Source organism: Tetranychus urticae, chromosome 1 (assembly GCF_039701765.1).
Source record: "Tetranychus urticae isolate SD_2017Ah chromosome 1, NJAU_TeUrti_SD_1.0, whole genome shotgun sequence".
Classification (NCBI taxonomy): Eukaryota; Metazoa; Arthropoda; class Arachnida; order Trombidiformes; family Tetranychidae; genus Tetranychus; species Tetranychus urticae.
Genome location: NC_142958.1, coordinates 23,051,919 through 23,079,439, shown reverse-complemented (window position 1 = coordinate 23,079,439; position 27,521 = coordinate 23,051,919). Strand labels below are relative to the sequence as shown.

General features: G+C 32.5%; 3 protein-coding genes and 1 long non-coding RNA gene across 5 annotated transcripts; 1 reads left to right on the top strand and 3 right to left on the bottom strand.

Moving 5' to 3' along the window:
- Positions 1-1,122: 1,122 nt before the first annotated feature.
- Positions 1,123-4,081, bottom strand: LOC107370569 (uncharacterized). Its single transcript, XR_001570665.2, has 5 exons — positions 3,925-4,081; positions 3,771-3,843; positions 3,363-3,526; positions 2,490-3,310; positions 1,123-2,229 (listed from the first exon to the last, which is right to left on the bottom strand). It is a non-coding gene; the product is annotated as an uncharacterized LOC107370569 (long non-coding RNA).
- Positions 4,082-5,150: 1,069 nt separating this feature from the next.
- Positions 5,151-11,476, bottom strand: LOC107370571 (protein kinase C-binding protein NELL1-like). 2 transcript variants are annotated; one of them, XM_089266318.1, is made up of 10 exons: positions 10,684-11,476; positions 10,326-10,583; positions 10,126-10,251; positions 9,963-10,058; positions 9,740-9,886; positions 9,173-9,606; positions 8,567-8,959; positions 6,666-6,727; positions 5,443-5,882; positions 5,151-5,367 (listed from the first exon to the last, which is right to left on the bottom strand). In XM_089266318.1, exons 1-9 carry the CDS (start codon positions 11,384-11,386, stop codon positions 5,810-5,812), a joined length of 2,292 nt encoding a protein of 763 aa, XP_089122444.1. In that variant the 5' UTR covers positions 11,387-11,476; the 3' UTR covers positions 5,151-5,367; positions 5,443-5,809. The 2 variants fall into 2 exon arrangements, with proteins under 2 accessions (XP_089122444.1, XP_089122443.1); XM_089266317.1 differs by lacking the exon at positions 6,666-6,727 and having other exon boundaries at positions 10,684-11,451.
- Positions 11,477-12,188: 712 nt separating this feature from the next.
- LOC149094789 (uncharacterized) lies at positions 12,189-20,305 on the bottom strand. Its single transcript, XM_089266319.1, has 2 exons — positions 20,183-20,305; positions 12,189-13,663 (listed from the first exon to the last, which is right to left on the bottom strand). Exons 1-2 carry the CDS (start codon positions 20,183-20,185, stop codon positions 12,419-12,421), a joined length of 1,248 nt encoding a protein of 415 aa, XP_089122445.1. The 5' UTR covers positions 20,186-20,305; the 3' UTR covers positions 12,189-12,418.
- On the top strand, positions 20,184-27,409 carry LOC107362683 (protein kinase C-binding protein NELL1-like). The gene is made up of 10 exons (XM_089265955.1): positions 20,184-20,333; positions 20,615-21,095; positions 21,196-21,453; positions 21,528-21,653; positions 21,721-21,816; positions 21,893-22,039; positions 22,173-22,606; positions 22,813-23,205; positions 26,426-27,089; positions 27,183-27,409. Exons 1-9 carry the CDS (start codon positions 20,184-20,186, stop codon positions 26,588-26,590), a joined length of 2,250 nt encoding a protein of 749 aa, XP_089122081.1. The 3' UTR covers positions 26,591-27,089; positions 27,183-27,409.
- Positions 27,410-27,521: the final 112 nt, after the last annotated feature.

The following is a 27,521-nucleotide window of genomic DNA, read 5'->3' as shown; positions in this document are numbered from 1 at the left end:
GCATATAAATGTGTGATAGTGATTTGTTAGGATTAAATAAACTTCTTTATTAACTGAATTCAATTGAAACTGAAGCAATAAACTCGGGTCACTTTGTTGCAAAATAACTCGATAATGAGCATTAAACAGTCGTCAGTTAGATCGGTGCTTTACAAATATCAAAAAATTGAACACATAAAGTATGACATTGATTATTATGCATTTGGTGAAACATGAATATTAGTCCAAATAAGCGTAAAATAATATCCACACCTTGATGTGACTATTATGAGTAAAATATTTATTACAGTTAAATCAATTTTAATGATTCGTAGATGATAAAACAATTGATCGCAACTGTATTGTTGCAAAATAACATAATCAAGATGTTTTAGCATCCATGAGATAATAAGAATCTTATTATAAGATACAGCATTTGAACTTTGAAAACTTAGAATCTAAGCTGAAGGGTCGTTAATGAAAAATGACACTAAATTCAAATGGCACGGTTTTTGGACAAGAATGTTGGAAAAATAAAAGGTTGCCTTTTCTGATTGATTCAATACCAAAATTAGACTTAATTTCGTGACATAAGTATGCTGAATAAGGCCAAAAAAGCTCTCAAAAGAGTAATTTCAAAATGGGGCAAAATCATCGAAAAAAGTAGCTAGTCGTTTAGCCCTTAATCCAATGGAAAGTGTTTCATCAAAAATTTTGAAAACTCTTAAAAATAGCGTAAGCAATGTTTAATAAAGATTGCAAGTTCTATTTATCTTCTAAACAATCAGTTTCTCTGAAAAGACTCAATTCATTTTCATTGCGAGACTTTATTACGGACCCCTTGTCTCTGAAAAAAAATGGATGAAATCATGGGAAAAGTAGCTAGCCGTTCTGGACTTAATGAAAGTTGTTCGCACAAAATTTTTGAAAACTTATAAAAAACTCTATGCAATGTCTTATAAAGATCGCGTGTCCAATTTATCGATTTAATAATCAATTTTCCTAAAAAAATTTATTTCTTAGGGAAAGCTTATCTAACTCAACTAGACAAACTGAAGAAACCTAGATTGAAGGTTAGCCTAAATCAGATTTGATTAATTGAATCAACTTCAAAACTTTACTTGCATTTATATCCATTCAAAATAAAGTCAAGTTAAACTTTAATGTTGAAGTAAATTTTCAAAGATTTTGGATAAAACTTTGAATGAATATTATTTCTTGACGAGTCTGAACAAAAGTAGGCTTCAACTGTTACAGAGTTGTCATGTTATTGCAAGTCAATTCAATTTGATTTGCTCTTCTTTAGGCCATTCAAATACACTTAATCAGAGTAATGTAATTGGCTAAACATGGTTATACAGTTTGATCAGGAAAACATTTCAAGTTGAACATTCTGATGTTGGGTGTATTCAATGGTTGATACATTGTGTTGTTACAAGCAGCATAATTAACGTTGTAAGGTTTGATTATGATTAAACAAGGTAAAACCTAATTAATCTCTAACAGTGTTAAAACGAAACAACAAAAATAAACCGCATAACCTGAATGCTGTTAACCCTTTCCCATCATTAAGATAATCAAGATTATCAAACAAATTAAGGTCTGTTGACAAGGGGCCAAACCTTTTGATCCCAAAAAGAAACCAACTTTTTCCGTAAAACTATTTTCAACCTTTTTAACATCATTATCAATACGATCAAGTAGCTTTCCATTAATTGTGTCTCATCACCATCATAAGTTAATTAGTGATCAAAGAGTTGCCTTTTTTGCATCCTTTCAGCTCTTCTCATTTAGATTTTTTTCTTTCACCAAAGGATGAACCAAAGCACAATTGAACCATTTTATATCATCATTAATAGCATCTCAATCCTTCAACAGGCTTGCTCATCGTCAAGTTCATCATTAAAATCATTCATAATGATTATGATCTTAGGGTTTGGTTAGCATAAGGTTCAAACAAAAATGCAACGAAAAGGGCCTTTTCTCCATTTGTTTACCGTCAAAATTGATTCAGCTTTGATTGAAGTGAAATGGTCTACATAACTCGATGGGAGAAACTTAATGGTCAATGATAATGTCCAGTAATGTTAGATAATATTCCACTTTTAGACACCAAACAGTGTAATGAAGTTGATTGATTTTAAAGGTTGATTCATTGGCGTGAAAACGTATCATGTAATATGAAGGCCAGCAACAGCTTCGACACCTTTACGGAGATTTATTTCCAACTAATCAATGGGATGTTTGAAGCTAAAGGTAATAAAAAGTAAGGCCATAAATATCAACGGTGAAGTCAACTTGGAAAATGTTATTCTTCTTTGTCTAATGATTTACCAAAAAAAAAGATTTTGATTTGGACAAGGATTGATCTGAATTGTTTTGATTTGATCACTTTTGGTATTGATCCATTTTATGTAACTAAGCTGACTGATATGCTTTTGAGACCTGCCGGGTAGGCACAGGTGGGTATTTGGTAAATGATGATTAGACAAAAATGTTGTTCAACTTACTTTTGGTAATTTCATTTTGAAATATTGGTCAAAGTTGACTTTTGCCTTTAGGGTAAAACTTTACAAGACCAATAATTGGAACTTGAGTGACTACAAAGTTACCCAATATGGATAATCAATGTTGGGTGATCTTTACCTCCTGCCGAGTCTTGACCAGTGTGTATCCGTGGTCAGTATGGTAAACAACATACTGACAATGCTACCGTTCTTGTACTGTTATTTGAGCATCTTCATCACCTTTATCCCATAATGATCACCATTTAGTTCATCATATGGTCAAGCTATATCAAACCATAAAGAGTAAAAAACTCCATAAAGAGAGACTAATCAAATTAAATTTTCAACTTCATCTTGATCAACATTAAATTTTTTGTTTCATTGCCTAAGCTAGTCAAGAGCCATACAAGGAGAAACTTTCATGCTAACAAAGTCACACTTGTCCGGTCAAAAAGGCTTCCTGCAATGGTCTTGTGTACGCCAATGAACTTTCAGCTAAACTTTCAGTTTAATTCAGAGCATTTCATGTCAACTGGCCAACCCGTTATCGATAATATTCATTGTATTAATAAATCACTCATATCCCGCCAAAAAATGATTATGATAGTCTTTTCTCCATTTTAAAGATAATATTTTGCTAACGGGTAACAAAACGTTTTTCTTGTTTAGACTTTATTGGACAAAGTTGTTTACTTTTGCCGATAAGATTTCCACCATTGCTATACATTTTTGGCAAAAAAGGCTTGACTTTGACAACGCTTTAGGTTTCTCTTTCTTTCTTTAGCTTTAAACCGTGTGATTCCAGTTAGTAAAGTAGTCAGTACCTAAGGTAATAAAATAACAATCAGGTAAACAGAATACGATTGAGATAATTACTTTTAACTTTTAACATTGGGAACATGTCGGTGGCATCATCTAACTTGGTTATCGGTTATATCTTGATCGTCATTATGATAATAAATGACATTTACTTTCATTGAGTTAGACATTTTTCTTGTTTCCTTCATGATGAGCTGTTCTTGGTGACTTTCAACTACAACCTAAAAATAGATGGAAAGGAAGAATAAATGATTAATTAAATTCAATTTAACCATTGAAGATGTTTGTTTTAATGTAATGTAACAAAAATCAACAACATATCCTTTGATTACTCAATTGAGATCTGGAAAGCAAGGATTGAACAAGAAAATATTCCCGATCAAAGATCATTGTTGAAGATTTTATCACACCAATCAATAGTTGAAAACAATCATTGAATTAACTGTCAAATCAAATTTCACTTACATGCTTGTGAGAACCATGAACAATTTCAAAATAAAGTCCTCAAAGTCCAGAATGTGAAATCCATTCGATAAAACTATGAGAAATAACAAAAGCCATTACAGTTACGCTAGAAACCTTCCATTGAACACTATGAACAAACAATAGCAGAACAGACCTTTTCCAAACCACACTTAACACAGGAACTATTAATGAACATAAAAGATGATTAACAATGGAAGCATAATTAGTTAACAATTAGTATACATTTAACATAAAATAACCGTAAAGCTTAAAGACGTTAACTGTTCAAATGGCAAGTCATGCTAAGGGGGAAAAAAATGGGAAACGTTAGAAGGGTAAAGAGCGCGAGGTTCAAGTTAAGCAAAAATTACACCAATTTGATTTCTGATTTGATTTGCTGTTCAAATAGATGTCTGAACTATCAAATTGTCCATGCAAACTGACTGGAATGATGTGAACACTGAAATATTATGTAAACCTCATCAAAAGGCAATTGTGAATGTAAATGAAATGCTTTTACCGTTCATTAAATGTTCACTTTGATGAAGCTATTAATTGTTTCACTACATTAAACTCTCCCCCATTGAGGTAATTCACAGTCTAATGAAATATTGAATTAATTACCGGAAACTGATAGGTAAGTGAAAGTAAATTAATAATCTTACCTTTGTAAACGGAAATGCTAGACAATTCCTTAGCAATATTAGTGCGAAACTATGAATTATTGTCTAATTTTGTCTAAATTGTTGCTATAAGGTGATTAGGTAAGTCCCGATGATCGTCATGTTTCAAATGTCAGAATGGCACCAACGGTAAATGATAGCCACACTTCCTTACCTCGAGTTTCGATGAACTTAAATTGTTTTTCTTTAGGCCTAAAATCTCAAAAAAGGCCACCATTTTACGTAAATTTAAGCGATAAATTATCAGTTTATTGTTTTTGATAAACGAAGGTTTTCTTAATTCAAATTCGAGGCCTCCCAATTAGCATAAAATGGCTTAATTTTTATAAATTGTTTAACAAGAATCTGGATACAACCCGTTAAAATTTTTTTGAAAATGAGTTTCAAAAATGTCTTATGCATTTCGAGCATTGGGACCTAATCTTCTAATACAAATTGAAAATTTAATGTTGTCTGAATTTAGGATTGAATGATTAGATGTTAAGTTTTCTCAGTAAATGAATCAATTTTAAATCAAACTTGACTTTAATTTTTAAACTTTTTAACGATTTTTGCTAAACGTTTTGATCGCCAATTAAGATAACATTGAACTGTAATTGTGATTAATATGAAAAACTTTATGATTTTAAGGAAATATTATAATATCATTACAAGGTGAATTAAAGTTCATTTGATGTCAAAAGTTTCAAGACGAATGTTGAGTTTATTGAAATTTATTAAGTATTTCAATTCGTTATTAAATATAATAATAATATTAAATTACAATTGATTAATTTATACAAATGATGGTTTTGTGTCAAAAGCAAAGGAAGAGTTAAATTAAAGATTACAACTTTGTTTTGACAATCCTTTTAACAATTAACCTTCAAAGTTAACTGTTATTGTTGTAATTGTATTGAGAATGGAGATTTTGTCTGTGAAAATGAAATGAAACCAGAAAATAAATTAGTATTGATATTCACACAGATACAATCGAGATGGTTACTTACGGTTTAATTGAGTTGATAATACAACTCTTTTAAATTTAGGTTTGATTAATCAACTGTTCAATTGAACAATAATTTCTAAGTAGATTTGTTTGTAATCAGGATTCATGAAAGTGATCCTTGATCATTTAGTTACCAATCATTATTGGATTTTGTTGAGTAGTTTCAGCTTCATTTTGTTCAATTTCAATTTATTTTATTTGAAACTGAGAGTTGATCAAATATTTTTGATTTATTTCAATTGATTGAGATGATGATTTGATTCCAGTTGATCATTCATTTGATTAACAGGATCCATTTAATGGTGTTTCAACCAATTCATCATTTCCATTATCATTTGTGATTTGCGAATCCATGTCTTTATATTCATTCAAATGATCATTAAATACAGATGAAGAGCCATTGATACAATTAGCATAATATTTACAACATAATCGGCCATTCTGTTGATTAATTGGAAAAGGAAGAAGAAGAATATTAGTTATTAATTATTATTAGAATATTTTTTGGGATAAAAATAGTGATATTCATGCAAAGGTAAAGTGATTTTGAGGTGTAAATAAGCATTTTATGTGTTTATAATATATTGTTTGGTGTGTGTTGAGTGAAGCTTAAGAAGCAGCAAAAAGTGCCAATGAATTGTAGATGATTATTATTATCATTATTGAATTAATCATTGATAATTGCTCATTTGTCTACATTACTCATGACTGATTGTTGTAAAAATAGACTCTTGAAGTAATTCAATGTTTTGTTTTCAAGTTTAAACCAACTATTATTATTGTAATAGCAATATAAATGTCTATGTAACTAGCACAACAGGCGGTCAACATATTTTTATTGTTAACCATTCTGTTAATAATAATGACTTGGGTTAACCATAATTAGTTGATTGTTGTTTACATGAAGATGATGCTTAATGCAAGTCTTGCAATTGACATGTAAAAATGATAAACACAAGAGGCAATGAATAAATGGTTTGACAAAAGAGCAAAATCAAAAATTAATGAATAATCAAATGAATTGTAAAATGCAAAATAAAATATAAAAATGATTTATAAAAAAGTGAAATGATGTGCATTGGAATAAAAGAGATTCAAATTTTAGAGATTTTTTCATGCAAATAGCAAAAAAATTGAAATTCATGCAAATGCTTTGGTAAGCGTGCAGGCAAATAACTGATTGTGCATTTAATTGCTTTGGTTTAATCAATCACAAACATTTACCGATTGTTACTGTTAAAACATGAAGATCTTATAGATTGAGCTGAACGTTCACTTTGGGTTATCTGGATATTAATTGGTTCAATTAATCATTTGGTAAAAAAATGATGCAAAAGGAAAGAAATAAATATGATTAGTTGATTAGGATTAATTGATTTGAATTAATTGGTTAAAATTGAAAAGAAAGTTAAGGAATAATAGAAATGAAAGAAATGAAACAACATTGAATTGTTATTGTGGTTTCCATGTAAATGAAAAGGTAAACAAACAAAGTTAAGGTGTCGTGAGACCGACAGAGGAAGAGAGGGAGGGAGGGAGGAAAGAGGATGAGAGAGAGGAATATTGAGTGAGAGTGAGAGTGACATGGTTATGATTATGATGATGAGATGATGATGAAGTTACTATAAATTGAAGGACAGGAATAAAAACATGATCAAGTTCAATGGCATATAACATAACCGTTATTTTATGAATCATTCATTTATTTATATCAATAATTAATAACTTTCATCATAATATGGATTTTAATATTGGAAACTCTTCAGGCAACAACAATTTTATGAAACATTCGGATTTATCAGTTCAGTTATTATTTTGATGCAAAATTTTCTGAAAAATGCTTACATTTTTGACCATAAAATGGCTTCAGGCAAAAAGTTATTGAATTACAATGAAATTTAATATCATCATCATTATTGACTTTACTTTTTCTTTCATTTTTCCTGTTTTGTTGATTCACTTTGAAAGTAAGTTAATAATTATTATAATTGTGTTGACTGGTTATTGTTATTGTTTACTGTTGTCAATCTGTATTATAATGAATCTAGTAAAGAGGGGAAACACTGAAACCCATTTTTCATATTATAATTTCATTCTAATAATTTGCCTGTCAATCTGTTTAAATGTTAGTTTTTAAGTAAATAAAGGATAATTTTTGTCAATATTTTCACCTAAAATAACAATGAAAACATCTATGAATATTGAGATCTTTGAAGAGAGTAAAGTTTATGTTTTTTACCCTAAAATTGTTCATTTCAAGTACAAACACATTTACTTATGAATGTTGATTTCAGGTCAAATGTGTGTTCGACCTCAATTTACGTATGGATTAAGGCAATACAATTGAAAATAAGCAAATAACGGATGAAAAATATCATAGAGAAAAATTGACTTTTTTCTTGTTTGGTCATTTTGATTGCAATGTAACTGTTTGATTGATTTTGAGGGAGAATTAAAGATGATCAGAAGGTAAAGGTGAATTAAAAAGGAAGAAGAAAAAAAGTTGATGAAAATGAAAGAGAAAAGAGAGAGAGAGAGGAATGAAGGGGCAATCTAAATAACATTACAATAGATCACTGTTAAGAGTGTAATAGAAGGGAATAAGCAGATGCCTATGAGGATGAGGATCAAAAGAAAAGATAATGTTACTGGCGATGAAGAAAAAAAGAGAAGAGAAAATACCAGGTGAACTCGACACTGGCACGAGTCACAGTTACACTACTTTCTTCAAACAAGAAGATGAAGGTAAAAGCGCGTGACGCGTGCTACAGTCACCGGTAGTCCAATGCTCCTGCACACGCGACACATGAGAGGGGAAGAAGAGAGTAATGGAGAGAGAAAGAGATGGAAGAAAGGAAAGAGAGGGCGATGGATAACACCTTGTGGTCGAGGAAAGACATTTGGGGAGAAGAAGATGAAGGATGTTATGAATGCATAAAATGATTATGATGATGATGATGAAGGAGATTAAAAGTAAGAGAGAGAGAGAGAAAAGAAAGTGAATAAAATATTCTTATTGGAAGTCTGATAAAATCCTTTCTTCTTATTCAACTGTTCAACTGTTACAAACTGTACTTGGCAACAATAAACATGATCGTCTAAATTAGTTTCATATCTCGACTTACCTTGCATTTACAAGAAGCACAAGGATCTTTTTTAATTGCAATTTTTTGTCCATTTTCATAAGATTTGCCAAGATACATACAACCAGGATTATGTTTATTGTAATGAGAGATTGTTGAGTTTATTGAGATTCCGGGCTTAATTATTATTATTGGTCTTGATGATGATGGTGATGATGAACTAGAAGGTTTATATTGAGTCACATTTTTACGTTGAGATTGAGATTTTAATTTTGATGTAAATATTTTTCTGTCAAATGAAGCTGTTGATGAACTTGGCGACAAGTCTTCACATGGATCATCTTCACAGCGTGGACAACAATCATCTTCACCTTTTATTGGGTTATTACACTGTACTGGTGGACAATCAATGTCATAACAATCAACTTCACCAAACTGTAGAGTACAAAAAATTTGTTTGTTAGTTTATTTTGACCAACCTTATTACCAATAACTTATAGCTAATACCAACAACAAACTAATACATTAACAATGAGCCAAAAAGTTAAATGTCATTTCGTTTGTTGCCAGTTATAACCATAAATATCTTGGCATCGAAAAATGAATCAATTGAAATGAGAGGAAAGTGTTAAATCGTTATCAACTTACCGAGCATTGACATGATTTACATTTATATAACCAAGTTTCACCATTTTTATATTTCAATTTATCATTCTCTTGATCGACACAGTCTCCAGTTGTTTGACATTTAGGACAACAATCAATATTAACATGATTAGGATTAGAACAATCACATTCTAATTTTGAACAATTAGTAACTCCTGAAGAACAGGAACATTGAGAACATGAATCAATTTCTGATTCCCATGTTTCATTATGTGAACGTCTTTGACCAAGATAGACGCAGTCTTGCGAACAGGAAGACAACGACGATGATGAAGACGACAGTTTTAGCGATTGTAATTGTGATTGTGATGAAGATGATATAGTTGATGAACAGTCACATCTATAACTTCCTTCAGTATTAACACAAATTGTGTTTTCATCACAAGTATCTATTCCTTCATTGCATTCATCCAAATCTGATTAACAGTGAAATTGGGTAAAAAATTGGTTAACCAAAAATTAATACAAATGTATAAATAAAGACAAGACAAATGTCTAGACTTAATGGCGTCAAAAGAGTTACATTGTAGCCTTTATACCAATACTCACCAATACATTTCAATTGATAATTGGAATCGTTTCTTTCAATTAAACTTGTATAACCAGACAGACATTGACAGTAATACCAACCAGGTTTGTTAATACATCCAGAGTTTACTGGACAATGATGAATATTCAATGAGCATTCATCAATATCTGAAAAAAATGATAATGGAAAGGTCATTATGAGAGAACTGAAGACTTAAAGACAAAAACAGATCAAAAGACAAACCTTTTTCACAATAATTTCCATAAAATCCTCTTCTACATGAACATTTATCTGGTCCAATACATTTACCTCCATTGGCACATTTTTTATTGCAAATTGCTGTAAAATTCAAATCATTAATGTTAATATTACATTGAACGGATACCAACTTCGGAAAAGGACTTACGATTACAATGAGTTCCATTTCCAGTGTATCCTGGTAAACATTTACAATAATAACTTCCTTCAGTATTTATACAGGCTGCATTTTCATTGCATTTATGATTCCCACCAGATTCACATTCATTTATATCTATTATTAAAATAAAATAAAAATAAAAATATCAATTAAAATAATGAACAAAGTCAATAATAAAATAAATTTACCGATGCAATTGAGTGAGTCTCTTCTCTTAAATCCAGGTAAACATTGACAATAATAAGATCCATTTGTATTAACACACTTTGAATTATCTCGACATAAATGACCATTGATTCCACCAAGTTCAAGGCATTCATTAACATCATGACAATCTTTACCATTTCCCCAAAAACCTGATTTACATTTACATGTATATTCAGTTTTTAAATTGTGACAACTTGCATTTGGATGACAATCATGTCCTTGGCCACAAAAATCATAATCTTTTAATGAAAAGCAAAAGTTAGGGAAGATGAAAAATTAGATGAAATGAATTGATAAAATTTCTGAATAATATTCAGATCAAAGTGAAACTAAACTCACCTAAACAATATTTACAACATTCACCATCTTTTTTAAATTGTTTATCAACTGGACAATTCAATGGTGGACAATAAGTGGATGGATTAATCCTTTTGCATCTTAATGATCCACCTTCACAAACACATTTAACACAATCTTTAATATAAACATCACCATGTTCAATGTATTTGCCATCCTTTAAGCACTTCTTGTGACAAACTGGACAACAATCTTTATCATTTAAATAATACGATGATTTACAATTGAGTGATGGACACTTGACTCGCCTACAATCAATTGAACCATTTATACATTTGCATGTATCACAATTTGATGTCCAACTTGATCCATTTTCAATTGCAGAGCCATTTGAAGATAAACAGTTTAAATTTAAATTTAAATTAACAGAACTATTATTCACACGATTAGCAAGTTGATAATTGACAATAGATATTTTATGATTTAAATTATTTCTATTGGATTCTGATTGTTGATAATGCAATCCACATTGACAATCATCTTCGACTTTAGATAAACGCAATTCAGTTTCTCGTAGTTGAGCAGTCAAGTTTTTAACATAATCTTCGAGTTCACTAATTGATTCCTGAAGATTCACTATTTTAATACAATTAATTGAGTTAAAGGGTAAACACAATAACAAAAGTAACAATAATTTTACAAAAAAAGCAATACTATTAAACGGATTAATAAGTATAATGAACATCTCAGAAGTGTAACTCAGCTCATCTTTCAATTAACATCAAATAAAGTAGCCAAATGAATGAACAACTTTCCAGAAAAAAGAGAGTCTCTCTTATCATCCAAAGATGATGAAAGATGATTGTGCGCTCTTCAACACTATTGTTGTACTTCGATACAATTAAGCGTTAGATGGAGACACCGAAAACTACCTTCAATTGATCTACAAAGACGATAAAGGCGGCAATTCGGTGAAGTTGCTCGTGCATGATGATAATTGAACGATGAAATGCGATGAGATACATCGAGATGAGCTTTGGTGGGCAATTTGAAGGTAATCTTCGGTCTCTGCATTTAACGCTTAATTGTATCGAAGTACAACAATAGTGTTGAAGAGCGCACAATCATCTTTCATCATCTTTGGATGATAAGAGAGACTCTCTTTTTTCTGGAAAGTTGTTCATTCATTTGGCTACTTTATTTGATGTTAATTGAAAGATGAGCTGAGTTACACTTCTGAGATGTTCATTATACTTATTAATCCGTTTAATAGTATTGCTTTTTTTGTAAAATTATTGTTACTTTTGTTATTGTGTTTACCCTTTAACTCAATTAATTGTATTAAAATAGTGAATCTTCAGGAATCAATTAGTGAACTCGAAGATTATGTTAAAAACTTGACTGCTCAACTACGAGAAACTGAATTGCGTTTATCTAAAGTCGAAGATGATTGTCAATGTGGATTGCATTATCAACAATCAGAATCCAATAGAAATAATTTAAATCATAAAATATCTGAAGAGAAATGACGACGGGGTTATTCAATACATAAGATGATTTGTGTTTAAAGATGGTTTGTTGCTTTGTCTGAACTTTGACAATGAGTTCTGAACAGGTTACAGTTGACTTAGAGAGTGAGTTAAATACATGATTTACCTAGGTTTAAATACTTAGAATTTATCAAATTGGTATTTCGAAAATCTAATCTAAAATCTACCAACGTCTTATTGACGCAAATTAGTATAATTATATTATTGCATTTACGTCAATAGACGATTTATTGTTTTACATCTGCCGGTCGCTTTTCGGAACAGTCCCTGTTTTGTTTCCACCAGTTGATATATTTCCCATCCACCAACCAATTCCTGGCTTCTAATCCTGTTGGAACTTGTCCATACGTTTTAATTAGGTTGTAATAATTCACATACAAGCGCAGGATGAATCTTGTCTCCTTTTCATGATTAGCTCCATCCATTGGTCCTAGATTGACTTTGTAGGTTTCGGAGTTGGGAAAGTGGAATTTGATTAGAGGCGTCAGTGGAACTCTCTCAGGGCCGTACAATTCTTGAAGGCTGATGAAGTCAGTGTTAGCATTGAGAAAGGTACCATAATCTAGCCAAAGTTTATTGAGTGACTCGGCGATATCTCCAAAGAAAATAACTCTTCGATTAGTGCAACAAGTAAGGATGTTGTCTTGAATTTCACTGAATTCTGTTGTTTCAGTATTACCTTGGATACCAGTAATTGGAGTTTTAAAGTCTCGCAAGTCATTTAATTTAGTGGCAGCGCAATAAAGAGTACAAACACCATGTGAACCTCCAAAATATCCTGTGATTATCGTCAGGATCGGTTTACCATTGTGTGTTTCACCAATGAAGTTAATAGCGATGGTTTCTTTTAAATCATCTTCTGGACCGACTGGTTTAAGGTGATCAAGTAATGACTTATCAAATGTGCCTAACATTGTCCACCAAACTTTGTTTAAATTAATTGTTTTTCTTTTCATCAATTGAATCCTGGCTTTTCTCGAGAGGTGGATGCCAGTAGGTTTTGGTTTAGGTGTTTGAACTTGATTTGGTTTAACTAGGGTTTTTTGAATAAATTTACAATTTTTGACCCTATGATCAGGTTTACCACACGCGGCACAATGATGACAGTCGAGCTTGAGATGGTCGGTACTGAAACAGATGGTACAATGACTGGACGGTAATCTCTTAACACCAGTGGTAGCCTTTTCCAAAACTTCTCTCAAGCGCTTTTCACCCTTTTCTAGCTGTTCTTGGTTTGTTGCTGAAACAGTTACTTTGGCAAATCTTCGCTCTTTGAGTTGGGTACAAGTGATATTGAAGGTGGTCCAGGTTAAACGGTTGTCCCTGGGTGTACCATCAGGCTTAAAGAACGTCCAAATTTCATTTGACAGGAATAAGAAATATGAACAAACGGAAAATGTTAAACATTGTAGAGGTTGGGCCGGTCTATGATATTTTGTAGGCTGGTCTAACAGCTTTCTAGAAGATGGAAACTAAAAAGAAAATATAAGTAAAAAAAAATATGAATTAATATAAAGAACTAAGAGGAATTTCTTCTAATGGTTGTCGCCGTGTTTTGATCTTCTTTGTTCTGATCTTCGGTTTTTCTTTTGTTGACTTCCTTCGATAAAGTTGTGGTGTCTGATCAATAACTGATACAATAACAGGTCTTTTCCTGGTCAGGACAACTGTGATGACTTGTTGAATTATAAAGATGATTATTAGAAAGACCAAGAATCCGAAAGTTAGTGAAATTGCATATTCTTTTAGAATGTCAAGATAACTTTTTGATTGATTTGGAAGATTTTGTTGTTGTTTAATTAGGCTTTCTAGATATTTTGCGTTTATTGGAGTCAAATCTAGCTGATACGGTTCGTAAGGCATAATTTGCAGGTTTATCAAATTTGTCCAAGGCGATATTGGTTCAGTATGATAAGTAGAAACAGCGGATACCGTATAAGGTTGATTCGCTAAGGTAAAATTGATGGATCTGGAAATCTTTAGAATTTGATCAGGACATGTATTAGTGATTTTAAACAGAGTGATATTATGACCTCTGCAATAGATGTAGAAGTTATCATCAACTATTTTGACTTGTGGTTGTTTTACAACTGCATTGCTGGCTTGGACACAACTATGAACCTCCCAAAGATGAATTTTAGGTGTTGTACATAATCCAGGAATAATGAAGTGAAGTTTTGAATTTTCCATTTCACTTTCTGATAATTCACAGGTGGCAAAATCTGTTTCGTTAATCATGAAGTATTTTGGACCTCGATAAGTTTTGATGCACATTTCCGAATTATTTTTTGTTAGAAGAGTAAAAGGATCTGCTTTAACTATTCGCATTTTCGGGTCAATTACTTCTATGGTGAATTTAAACCTGATGTTGTAATCAGAATTATTTAATTTTGTCGAAGAGCATTGAACTTTCTCAATTGTCTTAATGTCGCATGCTTTTCCACAAGGAAGTTTGATTTTCAATATGTCAAAGAAATTAGGAGGTAAAAATCCAGGTTTTTCAGCGATTGCTTCGAAGACTGATTTAATCTTCATAAGATTGTGCGTGATTTCGCTATTTTTCCAGCTTGTGGTTGGTAACATTTCTTCTAAAATGTTAATATCCAATTTCGCATCTATTAATTCATCGGTTAGTTTAGCAATGTTTTCATCCATAGACTGAATAATGCGTGTCAATTCGGTTTTAAATTCTGCATCGATTCGCCGATAGTCATAACTTGGGATTACTGGAGCATTTGCCGTGTTGACCACGAAGGTGGTTGCTCCAACTACTACTACCCCCAAGAGAAACATTGTGAATGGTTCTACCCTTTTCACTCGTGTGACATTTGCTGGACAAGCTTGGGTGATAGTTGATTCGATCAGATTTGTTGAATATTTCAAGCAATATCTATTGAGTTTTCGCAGATATAAATCAAATATGGCTGATCTGCAGCAATCGGCTGTACTACAATCTGTACTTATCCAACCGTATTTTTCAGACAATTTGATACATTCTGAATAACTTGCGTTTGGCAGGAACCAATCGTAGAAAGCTGGATTACATTTAAGACGTTCTCTTTTTTCGTCGAATTCAGGGTTGTGCAAGAAGAAAGGCCAATGTTTCCATGGTGTTCCGTTGAAATCCTTAGTTGGGTATGGACCCATATCTTTACAAGGGTTCAGTAAAAGTAGGGTGAGGTCAACCATTTTCCTTCCTACCAGTATTTGATGGTCAGTATCTCGCCATATTAAAGGAGAACCATATTCAAAACAATTACTCATTGGGAACAAACAAAGGCAAAAGAGAAGAAGACTTGTGACGTTAGGTTTTCGCCTTCTCGATTGTATTATTACATCTCTGCTTTCTTCTGGCTTTTCTAATTCTGAATTTTCAGGAGTGATTACCGGTTCATCTTCCATTATATAAGGTTTTAATTGGGAACCATGAACTCGGATGGGATTCTTTTTATTTGGTTCTGAAATCAGGTAAGTTGTTTCGCCTATTTTATCAACAATTTTGAACGGTCCTTCGTAACGTGATTCCAATTTATTGATTCTCACTGATTTTAGCTTGAGGACCATGTCTCCGATTTCATAAGTTCTTAGTTTTTTGTTGGCGTCGTGATAATTCTTCTGAGCTTCTTTAGATGTGTCAGAGAAGATTGAAACTTGTTCTTTTATACTTTGCCATTGATTATTGATGAATCTCTGATGTTCGGTTAAAGAAGTGGGTGTTAATCGATTGTTAAGTTGAACATCGATTGGTAAAATTGGATTTCTTCCATATAAAAGGAAAAAAGGAGAAATTTTAGTGCTTTGATTTGCACTGGTATTGTATGCAAATGTTATCAGAGGTAGTGCTTTAATCCAATTGGATTTATTTTCTTGACAATAATGAATTAACATTTGACATAAAGTACGATTTACTCTTTCGGTTAACCCATTGGTTTGAGGATGATATGGCGTGGAAAAATGCCATTTAGCAGACATAAACTTGGCGAGTTGTTGAACTATATCAGCAATGAAATTTCGTCCTTGGTCACTCAAAATTGTTTTTGGGCAACCATGTTTGCATAAGATATTTTCAATCAAGAATCGTGCTGTACCTTGGGCGCTTTTATTGGTCAAAGCTTTTGTTTCCACCCATCGAGTGAAATAGTCAGTAGCGACGATTATGTAGCTTTTCCCCGCGGACTTGGACAGTGGACCCACAATGTCAATACCAAGTTTATCGAATGGTGCATAAACATTGATAGGTTTAAGAGGAGCGTCTAAATTACCAAGGCCTTGCTTGTTTAGTTGGCAGGATGAGCATTGTTTAATATATTTGGTAATGTCCTGGTTCATTTTAGGCCAATAATATTTTGACCGAATTTTTCTGTAAGTTTGATAAAGTCCAGTGTGTCCTGCAGTAACATCATCATGGTACGACTGTAAGACCTTTTTCCTCAGTTTTTCCGGTAAGACTGCTACCCATGAATCTCCAAACTCATCAGTTACCTTCCTTTCCAGGATACCATCTTTCATCCTGTGAAACATTTGAAGTTTGTCTTTTGCTTTCTTTGATAGTTTTTCCATATTATCTAGTTGATTGATAATCGTCTGAATGAAAGGATCCGCCCTTTGTTCAGACAAAAGTTCCCCGTTGTCCTCAGACTCTTCAGAGATTAGGAGTGTGAAGATGTCATCTCCTTGTTCCTCGTCTTCTAAATTCAAGCGATTATACTCCGGGTCAATTGTAGGATAACGGCTGAGGCAATCTGCGTCTGCGTGTATCTTGCCAGACTTGTAAGTAATCTCGAAGTCAAATGATTGTAGAGTAAGTGCGTATCTCATCAATCTAGCTGGTAATTTGGCTTTGCTACGTAGGAAACACAAAGCGCAATGGTCAGTTACCACCTCAAATTTGAAACCTTCCAAATATGGTCTGAACTTTTCAACTGCATAGATGATGGCTAAGCACTCTTTATCGGAAATTGGGTAATTTAGTTCAGCCCCACGAAGTTGTCTACTTGCGAAGGCGATTGGGTTCCATTTATCGTTGAATTGCTGAAGTAATATTGCTCCAACACCAACATCTGATGCATCAGTTCTCAGCTGAATAGGTTTACCAGGTTCAAAATGTGCAAGAACTGGAGCTGTAGTTAAACACTTCTTGAGTGTTTCAAAAGCTGTTATTTGGTCAATTCCCCAAATGAAAGGGACTTCTTTCTTTGTTAACTGGGTAAGAGGTCGAGCAATTTTTGCGAAATCGCGGATGAATTTGCGATAGTAAGAACATAAGGCAACAAATGATCTTACATCCCTAAGATTTACTGGTACTGCAAAGTTTTGAACAGCTCGAATCTTTTCCGGATCTGGTTCCTGGCCAGCTGAACTGATAATGTGACCTAAGTAAAGTATCTTAGTTTTGAAGAAGTTACATTTACTTGGTTTCAGCGTTAATCCAGCTTGCCGAAGACGTTGAAATACAGCCTCAAGGCGATCAAGATGTTCCTTTAGAGTTTTGCTGTAAATAATGATGTCATCAATGTAGACCAAACAAATTTTGTATTTTAGACCAGCAAGGCAAGTGTCCATCAGGCGTTGGAATGTTGCTGGTGCATTGCAGAGACCAAAGGGCATTGTAAGATATTCATACATGCCGAAGTTAGTTACAAAAGCTGTTTTTTGACGGTCACCAGGGTTTAACTCTACCTGGTGATAACCACTTCTTAAATCTAACAGGCTAAAATAATTTGCTCCCTGAAGACAATCTAGTGAAGTGTTGATGTCAGGAAGGGGATAAGAATCCTTGACAGTGATTGAATTCAGTTTACGGTAATCGACACAAAGTCGCCAATCACCAGTTTTCTTACTGACCAAAACGACAGGAGCACTCCAAGGAGACTGGGATTCGATGATGATTCCATCTCTCAGCAATTCTTCGACCTGAGTGCGTGTTATTTCTCGCTTTTGGATACTTTGACGATAAGGAGCTTGTGCAATCGGAGGGTGGTCACCAGTTTGAATTTTGTGAACGTAAAGACTTGTGCGACCAATTTCTTGTGGGGTGAGAGCAAACACATCACGATAACTGGAAACGAGTGAATCAAAGTCCTTACAGATGTTATCAGGTGTGCCTTCTTCAATAGCTAGGTCCAAGGAATTGATACTTGAAGTAATCAAATTATCGGTAAAGCTGCTAGTGTCAGTTCCATATTCATCTGACCCACTTACATCTGATTCAATATCAGAGCAACTCGATTCATCGCTGGAGGTTAATTCTGAGTTGTAATCTAAAGTTGATTCTGTTTCCGAAGCTTCATTTGAATTATCGGGTTCAGTTATCTTTGTCCAACCATTTTGTTGATCCATTTCCCTCTGAATCGATATTACCTTTCTTGCACAATCGACTACAATCTCAGCATCGACAAGAATATCTTGTCCAATCAAAACTTTATATTTCATTGGTAGATGTTTGACAACTTGTAGACTAGCTTTTACAAGGATAGCTGTTTTCTCATCTCTGATGATAAGATCAACTTCCACCTCACCAAGAACTCTTAATGGTTTTTTATCAGCAGTTAATGCTATTGGACCTTTGTAGGCCTTAATTGGTACCTTCAATAAGTGAGCGAAATCTTGTGTAATTAAGCTAATTGATGAACCAGTGTCAATCATGGACTCAGTTTTTACCTTATTGACTCTGATCTTTTTGGTAATAAGGTTACTATCATTTCTAGTTACAGTAGAGACGTGTCTGGGTGGACTAGTGTTTAATGATTCAGTAGAAGAGTAACTGGAATTAGATTGATAATCTGCTAAAGTATGGACTACATTATTTCTTGTTTTTGGTTGTGTTTGTTGCAATCCTGATGCCTCTCTTGCTTTTTGAGACGGTCTTCGAACTCTACCTGACCTTCTGACTGGACTAACATCTTGTCTGCTAGTACTGGGCTGAGGCTCTGCTTGGTTATTTCTCCAATTTGTTGGACTTCTATTTCTACCTCTGGGTTGGTTTTGATCGTTATTACCCCTAGGCTGTCTAGTTTCTTGATAGCGTTGATTTTGTTGAGGTAAGTTCATTTGAATTGGTTGGACCTGAGCAAATCTTTGTTTTTGTCTACAGTTTTCTTCTGTATGATTACGTCTACCACAGTAATTACACAGAAGAGTTGGGGTTCTCTCAAGGTCTCTAATTTTACGGTTCATCTCACTGATAGTCTGCTTAAGTTGATCTAATTCATTGTTAACAACTTGAGTTTGGAGATGACTTTCTGAAGCTTCTCTAGCTTTTTCGGCGATTTTAGCTGCATTTATATATTCATCAATAGTTTTTGGGTTTTTCATTGCTATACTGTAACGTAAATCAGGTAAGAGACCCTGTTTAATGATCATGGTTACAACTGATTCTGGAGTTTGCTCATCTAGACGATAACAAAGTTCTCTGACCTCATATATAAAACTGAGAGTTGATTGACCCTGTTCTTGTTTCTTTCTCAATAATCTAGCTTCTAATACTCCTCTGAAATCTGACGAACATAGTCCTGAGACCATTTCCTTTTTGAGGACATCGAAATTTGTTGGAACTAAATTTTTGTGGACATAATTGTGAAGGTACCAACTTCTGGCTGTTCTGGTCAGATAGGCTGGCAAAGCTTTTACCATTGCCTCATCTGACCACCCTAATATTTTGGCTGAATATTCAAAGTCAGCGAACCAATCTAAAATATCCTCATCTCCATCCCCACTGAATGGTTGGATGGTGATATTGATATTTTGGTTCCCTGAGACTGAATTAACAAAAATGGGGCTTTGAGTGCCTAAAATAGGATTTGTAGTCATAATGAATAACCACAAATCGATTATTGGTCTATTGACTCCAATAGGCAATAATCAAGTAATGAATTTTACTAATTCCCTGACGAGAAAACCGAAGATCAGACAATGATCAAACGGTGCTGTGAAGAATAGAATTTTAGGAAAGAAATGGGTAAGGAGAAGAGTGATTAGTTAAAAAACCCTACCATGATGCTGGCAAAAGTAAATCAATTTGGAAAAGAGTGGACTGGACAGTGGTCAGCGGTCGATGGTCTGGACTGGACAATGGTCAGCGGTCAAACAGCGGTCAATGGACTGGACTGGACTGGTCAGCGGTCGAAGGACTGGACTGATCAGGTACACAAAGAGGGTGAGCTCAGACAATGAGGACAGCCCTCATAATGGCCACCAAATGAAGAGAAATGACGACGGGGTTATTCAATACATAAGATGATTTGTGTTTAAAGATGGTTTGTTGCTTTGTCTGAACTTTGACAATGAGTTCTGAACAGGTTACAGTTGACTTAGAGAGTGAGTTAAATACATGATTTACCTAGGTTTAAATACTTAGAATTTATCAAATTGGTATTTCGAAAATCTAATCTAAAATCTACCAACGTCTTATTGACGCAAATTAGTATAATTATATTATTGCATTTACGTCAATAGACGATTTATTGTTTTACATATCTATTGTCAATTATCAACTTGCTAATCGTGTGAATAATAGTTCTGTTAATTTAAATTTAAATTTAAACTGTTTATCTTCAAATGGCTCTGCAATTGAAAATGGATCAAGTTGGACATCAAATTGTGATACATGCAAATGTATAAATGGTTCAATTGATTGTAGGCGAGTCAAGTGTCCATCACTCAATTGTAAATCATCGTATTATTTAAATGATAAAGATTGTTGTCCAGTTTGTCACAAGAAGTGCTTAAAGGATGGCAAATACATTGAACATGGTGATGTTTATATTAAAGATTGTGTTAAATGTGTTTGTGAAGGTGGATCATTAAGATGCAAAAGGATTAATCCATCCACTTATTGTCCACCATTGAATTGTCCAGTTGATAAACAATTTAAAAAAGATGGTGAATGTTGTAAATATTGTTTAGGTGAGTTTAGTTTCACTTTGATCTGAATATTATTCAGAAATTTTATCAATTCATTTCATCTAATTTTTCATCTTCCCTAACTTTTGCTTTTCATTAAAAGATTATGATTTTTGTGGCCAAGGACATGATTGTCATCCAAATGCAAGTTGTCACAATTTAAAAACTGAATATACATGTAAATGTAAATCAGGTTTTTGGGGAAATGGTAAAGATTGTCATGATGTTAATGAATGCCTTGAACTTGGTGGAATCAATGGTCATTTATGTCGAGATAATTCAAAGTGTGTTAATACAAATGGATCTTATTATTGTCAATGTTTACCTGGATTTAAGAGAAGAGACTCACTCAATTGCATCGGTAAATTTATTTTATTATTGACTTTGTTCATTATTTTAATTGATATTTTTATTTTTATTTTATTTTAATAATAGATATAAATGAATGTGAATCTGGTGGGAATCATAAATGCAATGAAAATGCAGCCTGTATAAATACTGAAGGAAGTTATTATTGTAAATGTTTACCAGGATACACTGGAAATGGAACTCATTGTAATCGTAAGTCCTTTTCCGAAGTTGGTATCCGTTCAATGTAATATTAACATTAATGATTTGAATTTTACAGCAATTTGCAATAAAAAATGTGCCAATGGAGGTAAATGTATTGGACCAGATAAATGTTCATGTAGAAGAGGATTTTATGGAAATTATTGTGAAAAAGGTTTGTCTTTTGATCTGTTTTTGTCTTTAAGTCTTCAGTTCTCTCATAATGACCTTTCCATTATCATTTTTTTCAGATATTGATGAATGCTCATTGAATATTCATCATTGTCCAGTAAACTCTGGATGTATTAACAAACCTGGTTGGTATTACTGTCAATGTCTGTCTGGTTATACAAGTTTAATTGAAAGAAACGATTCCAATTATCAATTGAAATGTATTGGTGAGTATTGGTATAAAGGCTACAATGTAACTCTTTTGACGCCATTAAGTCTAGACATTTGTCTTGTCTTTATTTATACATTTGTATTAATTTTTGGTTAACCAATTTTTTACCCAATTTCACTGTTAATCAGATTTGGATGAATGCAATGAAGGAATAGATACTTGTGATGAAAACACAATTTGTGTTAATACCGAAGGAAGTTATAGATGTGACTGTCCGTCAACTATTTCGTCGTCATCACAATCACAATTACAATCACTATCACCGTCGTCTTCATCATCATCATCCTCTGACTGTTCCAAAGACTGCGTCTATCTCGGCCAAAGACGTTCACATAATGAAACATGGGAATCAGAAATTGATTCATGTTCTCAATGTTCCTGTTCTTCAGGAGTTACTAATTGTTCAAAATTAGAATGTGATTGTTCTAATCCTAATCATGTTAATATTGATTGTTGTCCTAAATGTCAAACAACTGCCGACTGTGTCGATCAAGAAAATGATAAATTGAAATATAAAAATGGTGAAAATTGGTTATATAAATGTAAATCATGTCAATGCTCGGTAAGTTGATAACGATTTAACACTTTCATTTCAATTGATTCATATTTTGATGCCAAGATATTTATGGTTATAACTGGCAACAAACGAAATGACATTTAACTTTTTGGCTCATTGTTAATGTATTAGTTTGTTGTTGGTATTAGCTATAAGTTATTTGTAATAAGGTTGGTCAGAATAAACTAACAAACAAATTTTTCACTCTACAGTTTGGTGAAGTTGATTGTTATGACATTGATTGTCCACCAGTACAGTGTAATAATCCAATAAAAGGTGAAGATGATTGTTGTCCACGCTGTGAAGATGATCCATGCGAAGACTTGTCACCAAGTTCATCAACAGCTTCATTTGACAGAAAAATATTCAAATCAAAATTAAAATCACAATCTCAACGTAAAAATGTGACTCAATATAAATCTCCTAGTTCATCATCACCATCATCATCAAGACCAATAATAATAATCAAACCTGGAATCTCAATAAACTCAACAATCTCTCATTACAATAAACATAATCCTGGTTGTATGTATCTTGGCAAATCTTATGAAAATGGACAAAAAATTGCAATTAAAAAAGATCCTTGTGCTTCTTGTAAATGCAAGGTAAGTCGAGATATGAAACTAATTTAGACGATCATGTTTATTGTTGCCAAGTACAGTTTGTAACAGTTGAACAGTTGAATAAGAAGAAAGGATTTTATCAGACTTCCAATAAGAATATTTTATTCACTTTCTTTTCTTTCTTTTACGTTGACTTACTATGACTTTCTCTTTCTCCAGTTTCCCTCTTTTTTCTTCTCTTCCATCATCATCATAACATCTTTCATCTTCTTTCCCCTAAATGTCTTTCATCGACCACAAGGTGTTATCCATCGCCCTCTCTTTCCCTCTCTCTTTCGTTTTCTCTCTTCATTACTCTCTTGTTCCCCTCTCATGTGTCGCGTGTGCAGGAGCATTGAACTACCGGTGACTCGACCACGCGTCACGCGCTTTTACCTCTCACCCTCTTGTTTGAAAGTAGTTTGAAGAAAGTAGTGTAACTGTGACTCGTGCCAGTGTCGAGTTCACCTGGTAATTTCTCTTCTCTTTTTTCTAATTCTTTTTTCTTCATCGCCAGTAACATTATCTTTTCTTTTGATCCTCATCCTCATAAGCATCTGTTTATTCCCTTCTCTTAACAGTGATCTACTGTAATGTTATTTGGATTGCCCCTTCATTTTTCTCTCTCTTTTCTCTTTCATTTTCATCAACTTTTTCGTCTTCCTTTTTAATTCACCTTTACCTTCTGATCATCTTTGATTCTCCCTCAAATTCAATCAAACAGTTACATAGCAATGTGTTTGTTGTAATATCAAAATGACCAAACAAGAAAAAAGTCAATTCTTCTCTATGATATTTTTCATCCGTTATTTGCTTATTTTCAATTGTATTGCCTTAATCCATACTTAAATTGAGGTCGAACACACATTTGACCTGAAATCAACATTCATAAGTAAAATGTGTTTGTACTTGAAATGAACAATTTTAGGGTAAAAAACATAAACTTTACTCTCTTCAAAGATCTAAATATTCATAGATGTTTTCATTGTTATTTTAGGTAAAAATATTGACAAAAATTATCCTTTATTTACTTAAAAACTAGCATCCAAACAAATTGACAGGCAAATTATTAGAATCAAATAATACATGAAAAATGGGTTTCAGTATTTTACCTCTTTACTAGACTCATTATAATACAGATTGACAACAGTAAACAATAACAATAACCAGTCAACACAATTATAATAATTATTAACTTACTTTCAAAGTGAATCAACAAAACAAAAAATGAAAGAAAAAGTAAAGTCAATAATGATGATGATATTAAATTTCATTGTAATTCAATAACTTTTTGCCTGAAGCCATTTTATGGTCAAAAATGTAAGCATTTTTCAGGAAATTTTGCATCAAAATAATAACTGAACTGATAAATCCGAATGCTTCATGAAATTGTTGTTGCCTGAAGAGTTTCCAATATTAAAATCCATATTATGATGAAAGTTATTAATTATTGATATAAATAAATGAATGATTCATAAAATAACGGTTATGTTATATGCCATTGAACTTGATCATGTTTTTATTCCTGTCCTTCAATTTATAGTAACTTCATCATCATCTCATCATCATAATCATAACCATGTCACTCTCACTCTCACTCATTATTCCTCTCTCTCATCCTCTTTCCTCCCTCCCTCCCTCTCTTCCTCTGTCGGTCTCACGACACCTTAACTTTGTTTGTTTACCTTTTCATTTACATGGAAACCACAATAACAATTCAATGTTGTTTCATTTCTTTCATTTCTATTATTCCTTAACTTTCTTTTCAATTTTAACCAATTAATTCAAATCAATTAATCCTAATCAACTAATCATATTTATTTCTTTCCTTTTGCATCATTTTTTTACCAAATGATTAATTGAACCAATTAATATCCAGATAACCCAAAGTGAACGTTCAGCTCAATCTATAAGATCTTCATGTTTTAACAGTAACAATCGGTAAATGTTTGTGATTGATTAAACCAAAGCAATTAAATGCACAATCAGTTATTTGCCTGCACGCTTATCAAAGCATTTGCATGAATTTCAATTTCTTTTGCTATTTGCATGAAAAAATCTCTAAAATTTGAATCTCTTTTTATTCCAATGCACATCATCTCACTTTTTTTGTACTTTATTCCGCACTTTACAATTCATTTGATAATTTATTATTATTATAATTTTTGATTTTGCTCTTTTGTCAAACCATTTATTCATTGCCTCTTGTGTTTACCATTTTACGTGCAAGACTTTTCATTAATCATCTTCTTGTAAACAACAATCAACTAATTATGGTTAACCCAAGTCATTATCATAAACAGATTGTTAAACAAAAAATATGTTAACCGCCTGTTGTGCTTGTTATGCTATTGCAATGAATATTACTGTTAATAGTAAAAATACAATTACATTGTTATTACAATAATAATAGTTGGTTTAAACTTGAAAACAAAACATTGAATTAGTTCAAAAGTATATTCTTACAATCATCTGTTTAGAGTACAAATTATACCAGGTGTGGCAAAAGTCATCTGTAGCATATCTTCACGCATAACTTCTGAACCAATAGAGTTATGGCGAAAAAGTTTTAATTATTCCAACTTTACTTCGAGTTTTATTTGATTATATGCTCGAAGTGCTTACCCTCAATGACATGAATAATGCAGATAATTGTTTCAGAATGAAAACCGTCAATGCCAAAAATCTACGTTTTTCTACCTACGCTTTTATGGTTCCGTTACAAGGTCATTTTGACCCTTCGTGTCACTTGACCAGTTCCATATAGCGGCTGTGATGTCTTTTTGTTGGGATAACAGCATTTATTAAAAATACTTAACCTTTCCCGCTAAAATTGGCCCTTTATCAAAATTCAAATTTTCAACTGAAAATTATCGCAATCGAAAAAAAAAACATAAAACATTTGGTGCTGCTACTTAACACAGTTAGCGAATAATAGATGACTTTTGCCACACCCGGTTCATGTTTAGAGTAATGGAGATAAATGAGCAATTATCAATAATTAATTCAATAATGATAATAATAATCATCTACAATTCATTGGCACTTTTTGCTGCTTCTTAAGCTTCACTCAACACACACATATATCAAGAACACAAAATGCTTATTTACACCTCAAAATCACTTTACCTTTGCATGAATATCACTATTTTTATCCCAAAAAATATTCTAATAATAATTAATAATTAATATTCTTCTTCTTCCTTTTCCATTTAATCAACAGAATGGCCGATTATGTTGTAAATATTATGCTAATTGTATCGATAGCTCTTCATCTGTATTTAATGATCATTTGAATCAATATAAAGACATGGATTCTCAAATCATAAGTGAAAATGAAAATGAAAACGATGAATTGGTTGAAACACCATCAAATGGATCCTGTTAATCAAATGAATGATCAACTGGAATCAAATCATCATCTCAATCAATTGAAATAAATCAAAAATATTTGGTAAACTCTCAGTTTCAAATATAATAAATTGAGATTTAACAAAAGCCCAAGCTGGAACTACTCAACAAAATCCAATAGTGATTGGCAACTAAATGATCAAGGATAACTTTCATGAATCCTGGTTCATCGAAATCTAAATAAACAAATCTACTCAGAAATTATCGTCCAATGCAACAGCCCTGATCTGGATCCTTTTGATTTCACTTTCTGGGATATGCTCAAGGAATCACCGCATGACCAGACTCATTTGAAAAAGACCGTTGAAAAAATAACGCTAAAATCAGCATTATCAACAATTTTGTAAACTCGAACTCGGCTCGAATTGTTAGTCGAACTGTTAGTTAACTTTTGCTTTGAACCTTCAGCTATAAAGAATCAAAATCCAACGAGTTTCGATTATTTTCTACCCACTTTATAATCCCTTTATTTAGACGTAAGTAATTATCTAATTGCTTTTTAATTGCTCTTCTTACTTCTTCCGCGTAAATACCTATTCATTAGTTTCCAAATGTTCATTTTTTTACAGATAAAATCTCCATTCTTGATACAATTACAACATTAACAGTTAACTTGGAAGGTTAATTGTTATCAAGATTGTCAAAATAAAGTTGTAATCTTTTAATTTAATAACTCTTGCTTTGCTTGTGATCATTTGTATCAATTAATCAATTGTAATTTAATATTATTATATTTATTAACGAATTGAAATACACAATAAATTTCAATAAATTCAACATTTTTTTTAAAAAAAATTTGACATCAAATGATCTTTAATTTCACCTTGTAATGATATTTCCTTAAAATCATAAATTTTTTCCATATTAATCACAATTACAGTTCAATTTTATCTTAATTGGCAATCAAA

Coding starts and splice junctions, on each gene's coding strand:
- LOC107370571 (XM_089266317.1), bottom strand. CDS start 11,386: ATGTTCATTATACTTATTAATCCGTTTAATAGTATTGCTTTTTTTGTA. Junction 10,584..10,683: donor ATGTTGTAAATATTGTTTAG/GTGAGTTTAGTT, acceptor TTTCATTAAAAG/ATTATGATTTTTGTGGCCAA. Junction 8,960..9,172: donor GTAAATCATGTCAATGCTCG/GTAAGTTGATAA, acceptor TGTACTCTACAG/TTTGGTGAAGTTGATTGTTA.
- LOC107362683 (XM_089265955.1), top strand. CDS start 20,184: ATGATGCTGGCAAAAGTAAATCAATTTGGAAAAGAGTGGACTGGACAG. Junction 22,607..22,812: donor GTAAATCATGTCAATGCTCG/GTAAGTTGATAA, acceptor TTCACTCTACAG/TTTGGTGAAGTTGATTGTTA. Junction 23,206..26,425: donor GTGCTTCTTGTAAATGCAAG/GTAAGTCGAGAT, acceptor TTTAATCAACAG/AATGGCCGATTATGTTGTAA.